Source organism: Notechis scutatus, chromosome 3, assembly GCF_049901735.1.
Source record: "Notechis scutatus isolate UNSWTSFEM ecotype Mainland chromosome 3, rNotScu1.2, whole genome shotgun sequence".
Classification (NCBI taxonomy): Eukaryota; Metazoa; Chordata; class Lepidosauria; order Squamata; family Elapidae; genus Notechis; species Notechis scutatus.
Window position 1 is genome coordinate 181,175,424 of NC_142011.1, and position 17,101 is coordinate 181,192,524.

Below are 17,101 nucleotides of genomic sequence, written 5' to 3' on the forward strand. Positions count from 1 at the left end.
TAATGTGTCCTGGAACCAAATTAGAAGCAACAGTGATGGGAGAAGAGAACTATGGCATTGAGGGCTCTGTAGATCTGGTTTAGGAGTTATAGAATGTTACCTTTAAGTAAAAGCAGAATCTGTGCACTAATACCATTTCAATCAATATTATTTTCCATTCTGAAAACTGATCTGATAGTTCTCAAAGAGACACTGATTATATAAACTTAATACTAATCTTATGTTTCTCAGTAACTTTTAATGTTATCTGATTGCATTCTTACTTCTGGAATTTGCTGCTTTCTAGTCTGGTTTCAAAATAAGGTTTCTGAGAAGCTTATGGGAAGCCTGGGACCAGCTTGCCTGATACAATTCTGGAGAAAAGAGGAAGTGGACAGGTGAGAAACCAATAAATGCTAAACCAATCAGTAAAAAGGATACTCTCTATATAGTAATGAATATAAATGTGTGAAAACATTGAGGACATAGCTCTGAACAATTGTATAAAACACAAAATGAATATATTATTAAGGCTGTTACTATATTGCAGATATTTTGGCCCCTTGTTTGTTGGAAAATGGCTGTCCAAACAGTCAGAATTCCTGTATGTCATCCTGATCTCCCACTTGATAAAAATTAGATGTAGGAGTATAGGACTATAGCTGACAGAAAGCAATCCTCTTTGGAGACAAAGCTGTTTTGGATCTTCACACTTCCTGAAAGTTCCGTTGTGATTGTTGTGTTTTAGTTACTCTATCTTTTCTCTTTAAAAAATGCTTATATGTTTTCTTTTCTTTCTTTTTTTTAACCTCACACAAAACTATTTCAAAGAGAAAAAGAAAGAAAGAGAAAGAGAAAGAGAAAGAGAAAGAAAGAAAGAAAGAAAGAAAGAAAGAAAGAAAGAAAGAAAGAAAGAAAGAAAGAAAGAAAGAAAGAAAGAAAGAAAGAAAGAAAGAAAGACCCAGCTGGGATGCCAGAGATTCTTCTTTTTTCATGTTGTTCTTTTTTATGAATATCCTGATTGTTTTGCATTGGGTATATTGAGTGTGCAGAGGAAAGGTTGGAACTGAATGACAAAGACAGACGAAGGACTGGAGAAACGGCAGGTACTGTGTACGACTGAAGCTTCCTACTGGAGAATATTCTCACTCTTGTGCAGGACAAGCAGCCCCCTGGATTTTAAAGATCATCCCTGGCTGAGACAGACACAGGCCTGCTCCTTGTTAGGAAACTCCGTAACCAGCTCTTTTGTTGGATTTCATGTTACCACTACTCCTGGGAGAAAAGAAGAAAAAAAATATCCCTACATCACACCCACTCTTGCATAGAGCGTTTGCAGTAAAGTATGTGGCGGGGTGTTCCTTTCCTCTTGAATTGGAACACAGTGTAAACCAAGACAAGGAGGCACAGGGCCAGTATGCAAGGGATGACAATGGCTATAGCTTTCACAGTGCTGGCTGTGTTGTCCAGTTTGATGACAATGTCTACATCATCTTGAGGGCTGTGTCGGTCTTTGTCCCGGTCTGCTGGTCCATCACAGCCCATAAAATCCTTGAGGATAGATCTGGGATACCCCGGTTCCACTCGGAGCATTTGATTGTTGAATTTCCAGTATTCTTTGCCTTTGTAGAAATATGTGAAGCCTATTCAGAAAAAAATATTGAATTATTTAAATGGATTGACATTTGGACATCTCTCAGTTAAATAACTTATTGCAAGTAAGGATGCAACTGCAATTTGGAAATGAATACAAGAACTCCCTACTTAATCAAAAGAGCATCCTGATTCCATACACTATCTTTAGTATAGATTGCTACACAATTTTATGAAACATTTTTTTCATAAAGCATTTCTCCTTCTTCCATAAAATTAAATTGTTTGCGCATCGATCAACAATTCTGATTGAATCATGCCCTGAAGTCGAGCTTGTTTAATGTGATGGAAAAATTAAGATAAATATAGTTTTAAGTTGACACTTGAAAATAACTTGAGTCTGAGTTGCTCAAGGAGCAAAGGAATATTGGTCAGTTGTTGCAAATTATAGCAGTTAGTTAGTTAAATTGCTCCCACCCTCCTGAATCTCTTCCCTGTTGCATCATCAGCTTTAAAATGAACTCTGAAACATAAAACAGGTGTATACACTTCATAGCTTCAGTAGGGAGCTAGAATTTGATCATTCAAAAGCAAACCAGGACAATTACAGGGTGCCTAATTGCAGAAATCAGCTTCCCTGCCAAAAAATTTAAAGCTTTTACTGTCTCAGCTGAAAAATGGTACCAATCCAATAAAAACTTTCACAATGGGTATATAACCTCCTGTTATTTATCAACTGCATACAAACAATTGGGAGTTTTATCCAGTGTTATAACTTTGCCTCTCACAATGTGTGAGAGATAGTAAAATAAAATAAGTAGAATTAATTTGGTAAATGGCAACAATTGATTGCAATAATATAACAAACATTGGGCTTTGTCTTTGAATGATAAAAAGGACAAATCATTATTTTTTTAATCACTTCTTTCCCCTATTCAAATTAAGCACCACTTCTTTTGGTTTCTGGTTCAGATTTTTATGACAGGAATGTGAAAACAACTTGGCTTGGCCATTTATTAATTTTCATTATCTTTCTAAAAATTGAATGTATGTGAAGCTGCTTTGGAATAATTTTATTTTGGCGCCAGTAAACACAATCTTTCCCCCATTGTTAAATGTGCTTACTAGCTTGGCTTGAATGATGAGGCTTTAAAGATGAGAGGTAGGAGAAACAAAATATGTCCCTTTACATATTCTGCAAGTTTCAAGTTTTTGCAGTCTTCCAAATTGTTTAAGAATAAGTTCCACTGAAATTGAAGAGGCTTCCTTCAAAGAATATTTCCAATATTTCATTTTGAATGCAAAAATACTTTGGGTGATTGGGGTAATGGAATATCCATTTTAATGTGAAAGCTCACAACTGTTTTGTTTTTCTGGGATACCACTGTGGAAAGACTATGAACTGCTAGTAGGAGTTTCCATGGATAGTTTCCATTATCCTTCCATGAATCTTTTATTATGACTACAATGCAAGTTCATTTATTGACTTACTATTTATTTATTTATTATTGCCACCATGGCGACTCGAGGTGGCTTACACAATGAAAAACCGTATTTAAAAAATAAAAAATAAAAAACAATAAAAACTAACAAAAAGAATTAAATAAATTAGTAAAGTACAATAGACCAAAATTTTGGGGAAAAATAATTAGCTTAATATGCATTATTTTGATATAATACATCTTGTTTGCATTATTTGCTTGGATTGTTCTACACTGAATAATCATCACCATCATTACCTCATACTTTTGAAAAATTAATACTATATGCTGTGGTATTAGATACACACTTGACAGCATATAAGTTTGTTATATCTATGAAGGTGATCTAATGCAGCAAAGCAATAACATCATTATAATTTTTAGGTTACTATAAGCAAACTCCCTCACAGTCTGTCACTTTTGTTCTACAAAAGCTAAGATCCTACTGGTGAGGAGAAAATGCTTATTTTGGAGGAACATAATTTTCTTAAGCTGTCAGGCAACATTCCTTTTCATTGATTCCCCCAAACACCTCATCCTCTGTGACCTCCTAGTTGCTTCTTTTTACTCTCCCTTGTTCAGCTCCCAACACAGCGTAGGTGTCTATGAGTCAGTTTCAGCTGTTTGCTAGAGAAAGCAATACATACTCTCTCTTCATTCTGGTTATTACATTCAAAATCTGGTTTTGGCAGTTTACTATTCTTTCTCAAATCTGAAGCTGGATCCTGGTTAGCCATTCCTTCAACAGGATAGAATGGGATCTGGAGAACCATCTGTATTGTATCTCCCAATGCTGAGAGAAAACTACCTTCAATTGCACTGAACTTACTGCTTCAAGGAGGCTTAAGCTTTTATCCCCAGTGAGCTCAATGCAGCTGTTATTTTCCTTTTCCTGTACTTTCAGTGTAGCCAAAATCATCGGGGTGGAAAAGTTAAAGCTTCCCTGGTGATTACAAAGTGCAGCAAAGTTTGGATTTTTAATGAAGTAATGTGCTGTTTGATTATTAGGACACTAAATAGAGAATTTGTACTGAATACTCCCAGAGATTAGGAAAACAGATGAGAATGATGACACTGCACATGATCATTTAGTAAAGGATGTGGTACAATACATGGGAGACATGGAGAACTGGAAATAGAAGTGTGCATGCAACATTTGGATAGCAACTCTGCTTTCTTGCATAGTTTAACCTCATACTATAGTCCTACATTCTGCTGAAACCTAGGAGAAATCTAGATTTCTTGAAATTGTTTTTTGTTTTTAGATATTGTACACAAAAAATGCCCACATAAATATTGTTTAAAGGGAATAAATTGACTCTTTTTTATATATATTAGCAAGAAGTTTTTTTTAATAGTTTTTATTCAAGAAAAAAAAATATTTTAAAAAGAGAATTATGTTCTCACATTTTACAGTGTTTCCATAAAAGTGTACCCTATTAGTGTTAATTAAGATCATTTACTACAAAGATAACTTAATGCAAAAAGCTTTTAAGGTAGAATAAGATCTATGAGTTAAATAGCTTAAATCTGAACATAGTTTTCTACTTCTCAGCTGGCATGTTTTCCTGTTTCCTTCCAGCCCCTTCCACCCACCCCCTCATCCCAATGACGAGAGCCAAAAGGATTAATGTAAGTTGCTAAACTAAAAGCAGTTCATCTGAACCAGGGGTGGGATTCAAATTTTTTAACAACCGGTTCTGTGGGTATGGCTTAGGTGGTGGGCATGGCTTGGTGGTCATGTGACTGGGTAGACATGGCTTGGTGGTCATGTTATTGGCTGGATGTGGCCAATTCAATATCACTCACATTGAGGCACGCATCTCCTTGCTTGGCCTCTCATGACTGTGGGAATGCTGCAACAGTCGTAAGTGTGAAAAATGGTCACAAGTCACTTTTTTCAGTGCCATTGTAACTTTAAATGGTCACTCCACACAAGCAAAGTACCAGCAAAGGAGGGGAAAAAAACTCCAGAGACGTTCCTGAGAAAAGGAAGTTTAGTCCTGCCAAGAATGTAATAAGGGTTAATGGAGAGGCAGTTTCTGTAAGCAACACCAGAATGTTTCCTTCCTGCCTTCCTTACAGGATTAGGCCAGTAATTTCTTCTAACAACCGGTTCTCTGAACTGCTTAGAATGTTAACAACCAGTTCTAGCGAATAGGTGCAGACTGGTAGAATCCCACCCCTGCTCTGAACCCTTTCCCCTAAATCAATGTGATACAGTTTCAAGTGAAATCTCTGAAGAGGTGGAGGAAATGACTATAGGCAAAGTTTAATCACAGTTCTATGAAACTAGGTATGGTGTTTCTCCTATATAACCTTGCCTGTTTTATTTGCTTAAGCTTAATGCAATAGCCAATACAATCCTGACTTTAGGGTGCAATCCCCAGCATAGTTTTTGCAGGCTTCAGCAGATAACTTGTTTCTTTCTTATTCTCTAAGAATCTGTATAATTTCTTCAATTTATCTTTAAAAAACAACCCAAAGAAAAAAAAGAAACATGCTTTCTTTTTAGTTTTATTGACCAGATATTACTTTGCCAACGTTTTAGAGACTGTGAAGTTTAATATTTCTGTACTTCAATTCAGTTCAGTATTTGATGTTCATAGAAATATGCAATATTGTATTTGTTAAATAGATTTATGCAAAATATAAACTTCTAACTTTGTATTAGGTGATTCTAACCAAGTCCAGGATAGATTGCTTTGAACAGACTTTTAGAATAGTATATTTCCATTTGGGTGGTTTGTGAAAAAAGTTAAGACCTAAAACATTTTGCTATATGTGAAAGAGCAGCAAATCTTTTCTTTGGTGGAATTGGAAGGGATTTTTCCCCTTCACAAGAAGTAAATCCTAAGCTTTGACTCTAAGCAAATGGGAAGCAGATACCAGCTCCTGGATGCCTGACTCAGCTCTAGCTGTCAGAAAATGGCATTAAAAGAAACAAAACAGAGTCATGGTCCCAATCTGGCTCCCCTCCTCCCCCATCCACATCAGTTAGTAGCTTGACATTGAAGATATGATTTAACCTGAACATCAATACAATGCCATATATTAAAAAGGGTTTGGGCTTAAACCAATTATTAAATGTCTTAAATATATTTATTGCACTGTGATGGGGATTCACATTTTAGTAACAAGAACCCTTTGAATAAATGATGTGGAATGAATGAATGAATGAAGGAAGGAAGGAAGGAAGGAAGGAAGGAAGGAAGGAGCATTTGTGTTCATAAGAAGCTACATACCATTTTCTTTGTGAACAAAGGCTCCCTGAGGTGATTCTGGGATGCCTTTCCAGATTGTGATTGATTTGGGATAACCTGTGTCCATAGTTCTTATATCTTCACTGTATCTCCAATACCTGAGAGAAAGAATGAGATTAAAATAAATTTTATGAATGCCTTTTTCAGTGTGTGAAATGAAGTACTCTGAAATAATATGAGGGCAACCTGGTTATTTCTATTTAAAGATATACTTCTAAATAGTAATGAAGACATTTAAACATTTGATGATTGAATACATTTTTCCATTAAGTACATAAAAGATTAAAGATTAATCTATCCTGAGAATCAAATCAACGAGTGGTTTTATATAATCAAAACAGTTATGATACTTAGGGGTTAAATCCAGCTGTACAATGATGAATATTATATGCAATAATCTATAGTAATGCTTTATTCAAGATTTGAGTTAAAGTTCCCATAGCACTTCTAATTCTATGTTGTATTTTTCAGAGTCTTTTAAAAAATTCCATTGTGTAATATTTAGCAGCCCAAGCAGCTAGATTCCTTAAATATTTTAATTTATAAAGAAATAACACACCATGAAAAGTATATACATATTGAAAAAGAAAAGGAAAATCAGATTGCAGTCTTATATATGAGAAGTCTCACTGAGTATTTACAAGGAAATTTATGGAATTTTCTTAATAAACATTTTTTTCTAAATTATTTATATTTTTAAAAAGGTTTTATAGCTCCCCACCAGTGTTAATAAAAAGGATTACTCCTGGTCTCAAGTACACACCAGAAATGACATATTCTATATATTTATCTCTCCACATTTATGTATGGCTATCTGCATCTGCTATACATACAGTAAGAATGCAATTTGTAACTGAAAGCATTTAGTCTTATCCTCAGTAAATTTGCAATGCACCTTATTTATGCAGTTCTTAGGAAAATAGACTGCCTTAATAACTGGGAGCAGAATCCTGCTTTTCTGATTGGCCTCAGAGTATCTACACGCAAGTAGCTCTGAAATCCTAATCAGAAGAAATATCAAATTCAGTTTCAGAGATTCTTTGTCAGTAGCCATGTACATTGGGAGAAGTTCTATATAAAAACTCTATTTGCTAACATTTCATAGGAAAAAAAAATAACAACAGAAAAAGTAATCCCTTCCCCTGGACTGCAGCAACGTTTTAGTAATGCAAAAGAGATTGCATTTCCACCAATATGCCCACATTTGTTTCTTCCTAACTCGGTGATGTAATTTCTTGATCTATATGCAAAAGGGTGTGGTCTGCATCCATAATGCTTTACGATGTTTATATTTCAAAATAATTTGAGGTCTATTTGATAAAAGTAAATCTTTCTAAATAGGGTTTATTTCTGAGTCGGAACTGCAGAAAGGAAAGTATCTTAGCACTACATTGTTGCCTAGAATAAAGGTCCATTATATTCATGTTTTAAGAAATGGTGGGTAAGAATTTATTTTTTGCATCAATTAAAACAACTGAAAAAATGTTGTTGGCATTTTTTCTATGCACAGAAAAATGAAAAAATCCATAGAATATCAGGTAATTACTATGAAGAAAAATAAAATGACAAAGTTTGGAGATTTGTATAATATGACTCATTGCTTTATAGATTTTTCATTATTTTTCGCTTGCTTTATTCAAGGTAGATTCTTGTTATTTACAGATGCAGTACCTCTGAATAAAAAAAAATCATGTTAAAGAAATGCACAGTTTTGAGAAACTAAACGTTCCTTTCATTATATACAAGCAGTGAGTGAGAACCAGCACCAGTAATTTGAAGGCTTAAAAAAGGCAGAAATAGAAGGTTGAAGTAGCTCCAAAGCAGATATGTATGACTTTTGAGACCATGGATCAATCAAATTTAACATGGTTGGAATAGCAGAATGAACATAGGTGAAAGTTATTTGTAGAGATTGGGTTTTTTCTCCTTCGTTTTATAACTTTATTATGCCTATTTTTACAATACAGTTGTTATATGTTTCATTGAAATGGCTAAAAGTAGTCATCTCAATGTTTAGCAGTCACAGCCATGGTCTTTAGAGAACCACAGAATAATGGGGTGACGAATGGAGGCGACTACCCTGATTCCAAGATGTGAACCCAATCCAATAAGAGGCAGAGGAATGACACATTAAAATCACTATCTAATTCAATAATTCAAGAGGTGTGGAGACACAAATGTTTGCTTCCTGCTTAGTTGAATAAACTTAAGATTTATGCCATGAAAATGGTCTTGCATTTGTTTGATTCTTTGTGATTTGCTTGTCTGTCTGTCTGTCTGTCTGTCTGTCTGTCTGTCTGTCCTCATTGTGTTGAAAAGCCGTGTAGCGTTTCTAATATAATCTGCAAAAAGTGCTTCAGAGCACTGGGAATTTTCTGCAACATCTACATTTTTTCCCCAGGATCACTTGGAAGCAGCAGGAAAAAGATGCTGCTAGTTTAAGGTATCACAGATTGGTGCTACAATCTGTTCCCAACACATTCCTCAGAAACTGAAGTCAAAATGTTATCCAGCAATACTGTATGGTTGCTCAGGTCTATCTTTCTCCTGGGAGGTTATAACACCTTATCAAGCCTTTGCAAGAAGACAATTTTCCTCCCTTGGCTTTGTTATCACCTTTTGCCTCACCTTTTTTATGCCTACCACATCATCACAGTTAAAGAAGCAACAGTGGGCTGTTCTCAGTTCAGAAAGAACTTTGTAAGAAGCTTATATGTGCAATTAAAACCAGTGGGAGAATTCAGCCTGTATCATATTAAGAAATAAAAAAGGGATATAAACAATATGTGCTGAAAAGCTTAGTGTGATATGGGCTTATTCCCACTAAGTGGTCAATATCCTGTAATAGCTCAATTATCTTAGCATGGCTCACATTTTTCAAATCTCCTCCTTTATACGCTGTATTGCATTTATGACCTGCTGGGTCTCATTATGCTTGTTCTAGATCTAAAAAAATAACCTTCTCATCAACAGATGTTTTTATTTTACTTTCCCTTGGGTTTTTTTTCTTTTTGGATATAGTTTTTCTCTCTTTCTCTTTGTCATCATTGTATTTTTAATAAGACCTTAACTCTATAAAGTTGTCAATGGAAAAAAAAAACCAAGTCTATAATACCCCGAATCTCAAACATGCAGCTAGGATGCCTATTTAAATAGTTTAAATAGTTTAAATAGTTCCCAAAGCCTGTGGACTGAAAAAATATATATTAAATATATTAATATTAAAATAATATTCACAACCATAACAAGCAAATAGAAATTGATGGCAATATGCCTAATGCATTTCAGCTTCCGACATGTTGCTTGTTTCTGTCCACACAACTGTACTTTCTGGAGGAAAGGCTCTTTTCTAAAAATTGAATTACTATGCTTTTACTAAAATCATGCAAGTCCAACTCAAACAGGAAAACAAATTAGTAAGATTGTTGAAAGAAATGCAAGAAGGCAGAATAGACAACTATTTTTGAATATGCATTAATACTAAGAATGAAAGTGAACAGCAAGCCATGTAAATACAATAACATGATGTTTCCTTCCAGAATGAAAACACTAACCTGTCGCCTTTGAAAAAATAGGTTTTCCCAACATCCTCCCACCAAATTGCTGAATCAATACCATGAGGAGGAATCCCACTTCCTAATGATATCAAATCATGAGGATACCCTGGCTGGAGGGTGGTGTCTTTGAAGATCCAGAACTTGTTACCTGTGCAAGAAAAACAAAACACTATATTAGTCTTTTGACAGAAATTCTGACCAAGAAGCTAAAAGATGATTTTTACCAGAGCCCAATGTGTTGCATTCTTGTAATGAAATAAATAGGATGAGGACTAGGTCCATGCCACAATACATAGATGGGGCATAGTGTCCAAATTATATGGCTATGTAGCTGCAACTGTCTTAGTGGATGGTAGTTTCAGCTGGCTCTCCTATTTTGCAATATCCTGCAAGATACCATGAAATGAACAACTTTGCCAAAACATATCCTTCTTTAGAATTCCACTTATCTCCAACAGCCCAAATCTCTGCTGATGTTGTAGCCAATCAGAAGCAAGTTTTCACTTGTCAGACATGTTCCAACTGCATGCGGTAGGACAATGTTGCTGAACTTTTTCGGCACTGAGAGCTGCTCTTCCAGTTTCTGATGCTCACACTCACGCAAAGAGCAGCACTGGAACCCAGAAGAGCAATGGGCGATGGCTGGCATGCCAAGAGAGAAGGCTCTGTGTGCCACTTCCAGCATGCATGCCATAGGTTCGCCATCATAGCCATAGGATATATTTCCTATACCTGTTGCTTTAGAAACTGACAAGTAGAAAAATGGGACCAAACACTCCTCCTTATGTTTTGCGTATTATATAGGCAGCCTTGCTACATGAATATGTATTCATGTAGCAAGGTTGCATATATAATACGCAAAACATTCACCCTTAGGCACTGTTTTCTACCAACAGTTTGAAATAAATTTTTGTTTCTCCTTATAGACTAAAGGATCAGATCTGTGCTAGAACCATTATGACAGCTAAAATTGAAAATTATTTCTATTTTATAGATGTTCCACAGTAATGTTATAAACATAAAGGATAAAAAAGGAGAATGCAAGGAGGAAAGGAAAGGGAAAAGGAAAGGAAAGTCTAATCTCTTTTTCTGATTTACAGCATCTCTTTTTAACACACTTTTAATTAGGAAATATGGTAAAGCTTTATTCCTTTGCATGCTGAGTGGTAGAGTAAATATATATACACACACAAATGCATCCTTTTTATTCAAGAAATCAACATAATAACTCAAAAAAAGTTTTGTTCCACCTGTTTTTTTGCAGACAATAAACCTTGTATTCAGAATTCCTTGCTTTATTTGCATGTCTTTGTAGAATATGATTAAAAGGAAGAAGAAAGTAAAGGCATAATAGCATCCATTACAGCAGAAGTAAACAGCATTTGGTAGTATATTAAATCACAATATAGTTTTCTTATGCTGCACAAAGGAAGGAAGGGAAAGGAGGGACAATTCACCTCGTGCAAAGAAGCAGGCTATATTCAGAAACCTTTTCTTTTGCATCTCAAGGACCTTAGAAACACACTCCTGTTCCAAAAATATTATTTCACATAATCGTACAGCATAATCACATTCAGGATGGGGGAGAAAATGTTTTAGAAAATATCCACTGCAAATCAAGGGTTTTCTTAATCTCATTGCTACACAATTTCCTAGAAGTATTTTTAAAGACAAATCTCGGTGAAGTTAACTATTAAAAGCCCAAGCAATTTTTTTCTTAAGGATTGACCCTGTAAATTCATTTCATATTTAGTAATTCGCTCAATTTACCAGTAAAATTGATACTTCAGCTTTTGGTTAGTAATTTTCCTAAACTGTATACTGACAATGGCTATCCAGTTTTCTTTTTCATGGGATTCTAGGTTGGTTTAAGCTGAGGCCTCCGGGTCACAGTCCACTACTGGGCCTTGAGCTGTTCGGAACTGGGTTGCAAAAGTGGCAGGCAAGCATGCGAGCAGTGGACAAGCACTTGTATGCATGCTCCATTTGCACAAGCAGTGGGCATGCATGCCTGCCGCTTGTGCAAATGGAGCTGCATGTATGCATGCCTGCCTGCCCTCATGCAGAATCATCTCCTACCAGAGATGGTATTCAGCAGGTTCTGACCAGTTCTGGAGAACCAGTAGCAGAAATTTTGAGTACTTTGGAGAACCAGCAAATACCACCTCTGACTGGAGATTTTACAGTATCCTTCCCCTGCCACATCCACCAAGCCACGCCCACAGAACCGGTAGTAAAAAAAAATTGAATCCCACCACTGTCCCTTCTCCCTTTCCCACCCACCCCACTGGTCCTTAAAGCTGGAAAGGGGCTCTGGATTTATGGATCAAAATGAACACATTTTAACACCTACAATGAAGTTCTTTAAAATATTGATTTTTTTCAGCCTTTTTTTTAAAAAAAAAAAAAACTTTGGAGGAGTTTGGAAGGCAAACTATTTCCATTTTCCCCTGGCTGAAATCATGCCCCTAAAATATAACTTTTGTTGTCAAATGTTGGCAATATAAACTTAGAAATAAACCAAGCTTATCTGTGCATTGTGCAACTCTATTTTTAAATAAAATGAGATTAGTGATGGGTCTCTCATGTTTAGTCAGAACTTAAATAACAGACAAGATGTCCCAAGGATGCTGTTGTTTTTTTCAAGATGTTTCACTTCTCATCCAAGAAGCTTCTTCAGTTCTGAACTTGAGCTGAAGAGCTTCTTGGATGAGAAGCAAAATGTCTTCAAGGAAAAACAAAGTCCAGTTCCCTTTTTAAAAAGCACTTTTGGGACAACCATGGCCTGGATGATTAAGAATCTCCACAGACGTTTAACCAATAGGATCTTTTCCACCCAACAACTCACATGAGTTTACAATGACTATTCACTTTCATTCCCACAGAGGCTTTATCTACATTGTTTTCTTATCCTGTTTTACCCTGGCCTTTTCTAGATGGATACACTGACCTTGATTTCAACTCACTGTAGTCTAATGTTCTGAGCATGCATACATTCTTTTTCTACATTATTTAAGAAATACAAAAAAATCCCACGGGACTTTGAGATCATACAGTATAAAACAGAACATTTGATATGCAGTATGTTCTTTCTTTTCGTTGTAAGTTGAAAACATTGAAGAGTTGGGTGGCCTTGAAATTAAATTAAATAAACAGACAAATGCCTGGAAAATTGGCTTGGTAAATCTCAACATCCTTGAAAACTTTGATTTGGATATGAATCTTATTATCTGTGGGAAATCCATACTGCTATAGATAGAGCAGGTGTTCATGCTGCTATATTCATTCCCAGTGCTTAGGCTTGAACCAACCACTCATAAATCAGCCCTTTTCCCTCTGTATTAATCTCTAGGTTGCTGCTGGATTTCAGGAATATGACTGTTTTATTTCTGGATGCATACATTGTACAACTCATCCTAACATGTGTAAAATCATGGAAGTAGAACAGTCTTGTTAATCATCCATTATAGAAGCATAATAGAGAAACAACATTATATAATTCTGCTCATGTCTTTTCTTCTGCCATTTAACTCTAAAAAGATTAAACTCTAAAAGGTAACAGGATATATCTTACTTTGAAACTGGTGAGCAATGTCAGCAGTAATTACTTATTTGCAAGTTTTCTCTTGGGCTCACACTGAGATATATTATGCATGCACTAGATAAAGGGCTTATTTTGCCTCGGCTGTCAACATTATCTGTAGTGCAGACTACATATAAGAAACCTAAACAGAACTGAAGCTTTTCTTAAAAGAAAAGTTTATTTTTTGTTTCTTAGGCTCAAGAAGTCACTGACAGATTTCGGTTGAAGGATGAGGTCATGAATAGACAACCACATTTTGGATGACTTTGAATAAAGAAACTGAATAAAAGCTTTCACATTCAGAACTGAATGTTAAAAGGATTTTAAGAAAAACAGACCAAAACTGAACTGAAGTTAAAGAATGAAACTGGGCCTAGTTCAACCATTATGTTCCTTTGTGGAGGCTATAAACAACATTTCTGCTAGGTGGATTCTATATAAGGCATATTTTAAATTCTGTATGATTCTCTCTTTTGTAAAGCAAGATGAATACGCATAGCATACAATTGTTATGCATCTTAGCTTTTAACTTGCATTAGTATATGTTCTCACATAGAGGTACATGTATTTTCCAGAAAAAAAGTCAAAACTATTTCCTCTCTAGTATAAATCTGTTGAAAAGCACAAAATTGTGTCAATTTAAAATAATTAGAATCTATGTATCTGACCTGAAAGGTAGATTTAAGTGATAGTAGGTAGTGGAATGCATAAATTGTCAGTTTAATTTTAAGTGAACACTACAAACAGATGAGTACAGGCATGTAACATTATTCCTGACCAAATTTGCTATTCAAGTTGTATAATAAGAAGGGAAAAATACCTAGCTAGGTTATTATTTTTCTTATATCATAAACATTGGCATGGTTCATTTCATACTTATGTCATCTTCTCTTATTTTATAATTAGGCCTTATTTGATTCTTATACATATCCTGTCTGTATATTTTATCCTATGAAATATATCTGTCGGCAATGGGATCAACAGCGTTGAGAGTCATGGCAGCTGGGGTGTGAATTTTTCTACAATTTTTATTTTGCTGTATTTAGCTTGGTACAAGTTTTAACACAGCAGATGTCTTTGACAGTTCACTTTTTGTACTGTTTAAAATCTGTGTCACACTACAAAGAACTTCACAATCTGTATCTTCAATGTTTAAAAAGCAGTTGCATACTTTTGTAGCATTTCTTGTTTCTTTTCAGCAGAAAAAGAAGTCCTGAATCAAATAAAAGAACGTCACTGCCTTTTAAGAAATTATTCATATTATACCACCTATTTCCAGAATGTTTGGGCAATATACCCATAAGGTAATGTAGAAGGTTACATGATGTAAAAGTTTTAAAAAAGATTTTACTAAGAGACATATACTTTCAATTTTTTGACTTTACTAAGAGACATATACTTTCAATTTTTTGTCCACTATTTTGATTTTGGTGACTATTGATTTTATGTAAGGTACATAAAATGTTTTACACACAGACAGACAGACACACACAAACAAACAAGCTTTTTAAATTTTGAAATGAAATAAACCTTTCATTTTATAAAAATATGGCATAGTATAAATCTAGTATGCACTCAAGAATTTTACCTGCTCTATCAAATTTTCTATTACTTAAAAAAATCTCTTTTAAAACTCCCTTTTTATGTTTCTGTGATCTTGCAGCTATATATAGTATATAGCATCTGCTGTAACCTTTTCTATGATTGGAAACTGAAACTGGAAGGAGCTTGGGCGAAGCTCTGTATTAAGTTCTGAGCTCTGAAGCTGAAAACAAGTCTGTTCTAGTCTGCAACTCTGAATCAAAACTGAAACTGTTCTCTCCTCTGCTTGTGTTTTTGCCTGTAACTGCTACCACGTTGGAAGAATCTGCTGTTGGTATTATAAATTTACTTCATGTGTTATTATGTATATAAAGAAGTTAATGAATCCTACTGAATCAATTATCTGTGTGTGCTTTCTGGATTTGTTTTTCGGCAACAACTCTGATAGAATATATCTTTTTGTATAACATTTTCTAAAACATGAATATTTTTTCCAACTCTTCCAAATGCATGCAATTTTGGATGCAACTTATCAATCAAATACTTTGAGGTAAATACTAGTGGACTCTTCATTCTGGAAAAGATCCCACTTTAATTAGTTGAACAATTTTCTTAGAAAAAATGTGCTAAATTTCTACTTCATTCCTAATTTGAAATTAGATCTAAAAGATGAGTGCCACTGTATCAAGCTAAGGTTACAAAGTAAATTTATTTTGAGTTACAGCACAATCTCCATAATAATGCTGCATAATATATAACTTTAATTAAACCCATTATTGCACTGTATGCGTATCAGTATACTAATATATACTACACACATCCTAAACTAATTTCACATTACTACCTGGTCATTTTGCCAGTACAAATAAAGAGAAATGACATTTGCTCATGAATATACATATATACCTTCTACTGACAAAATATCTTCATTTAATAAATGTGTGTGTGTGTGTGTGTGTGTGTGTGTGTGTGTGTGTGTGTAATTACATATTTCATATATTCTTTAAGAAAGTCTCTGCAGAAAGGACTTATTAAAAGATTAAATAACCCCATGGAATTCAAAGGATAAATGAAAATCATTTCCAAGTAAGTATAAATAAAAATCAGTGGTACTAACAATACAAGAATAGTATTAAAATGGATAGCACTTTTTTCACCATACCATGATTTTTTGAAAATAAAAGGATATGATTTAATAATACTTATAAAATGGCATTACTTATTTATGGCACTATTAGATTAGGATAAATTTCCATAAACTAGAAAGAGAAATTTATTTATATCAGAAATATTAAGATATGTCGTAGATATATATATATACACAAAAAGAAGTACTTGATCAGATATCTGGCCCTTTTCCTAAAAATGAAAAAAGGGAAAACTCTTATAGTATGTATGACATCTTTTTGAAGGCTGGAATAGGTCCTCAAAATAGCAAAGACATTTCCACAAAAATTAAACATCTGGAACTGAAAGCATCCTGATTTTCTTAAAAAGTCTGAAAACGGAAGATCACATCTACCGCTAAATTTCCTTGAAAGGTCTCCAAGTGCTCCCCAGAGAAAGCCAAGCCAAACCAATTATACATGGCATGAATGAGGGGAATACATCAAAGACCAAATGTGTTTTGTTTTCAGCTTGGAACAAAACAATTCCTCTTCATAAATTGGAATATTCTGAGCTAAGGGTGTTCTGTCAGAACAAACAAAACAGCTTCTTTTTTCTTCTGATTAAAACTCTCAAAGCACACTTGTTTTGGACTCAGAATCTTGAAACAGCTCTTTGGTATCAAGGCTATATTCACAGCATAAAAGGTGAACCCTTCTCTTTTAGAAATCCTCTGGAGCTACCCATCAGTTTTGCTTCTTGCCTTGGTATGCAGCCTGACAGTTTTGCCTGTACCACCTATTTTCTAGGGAGCATCCTAGCACGTAGTTTGTATTGGTTTTCTGGCAAATTGAAAGAAAAGGGAAAGGGGAAAAATGAAATAAATTATATAGCACTATCTCCTATTCCTACCATATTTCTCATATAATAAGGCCGGGTCTTATTTTTTTTTGAGCCCCGAAAAAACAGCTAGGACGTCTTTTGGGGGGTGAAGTA

The 17,101-nt window shown here is 34.8% G+C and overlaps 1 protein-coding gene across 2 annotated transcripts in view; it reads right to left on the reverse strand.

The window, feature by feature from the left end:
- Positions 1-302: 302 nt before the first annotated feature.
- The window catches only part of MMP16 (matrix metallopeptidase 16), a 178,141-nt gene continuing 161,342 nt past the window's right edge, over positions 303-17,101 (reverse strand). For both annotated transcript variants that reach the window (XM_087961977.1, XM_026689105.2), the window contains exons 8-10: positions 9,871-10,021; positions 6,299-6,414; positions 303-1,622 (exon numbers count right to left, since the gene is read on the reverse strand). In XM_087961977.1, coding sequence (XP_087818103.1) covers positions 1,288-1,622; positions 6,299-6,414; positions 9,871-10,021 — 602 coding nt within the window. In that variant the 3' untranslated portion in view covers positions 303-1,287. The remainder of the gene's footprint in view (positions 1,623-6,298; positions 6,415-9,870; positions 10,022-17,101) is intronic.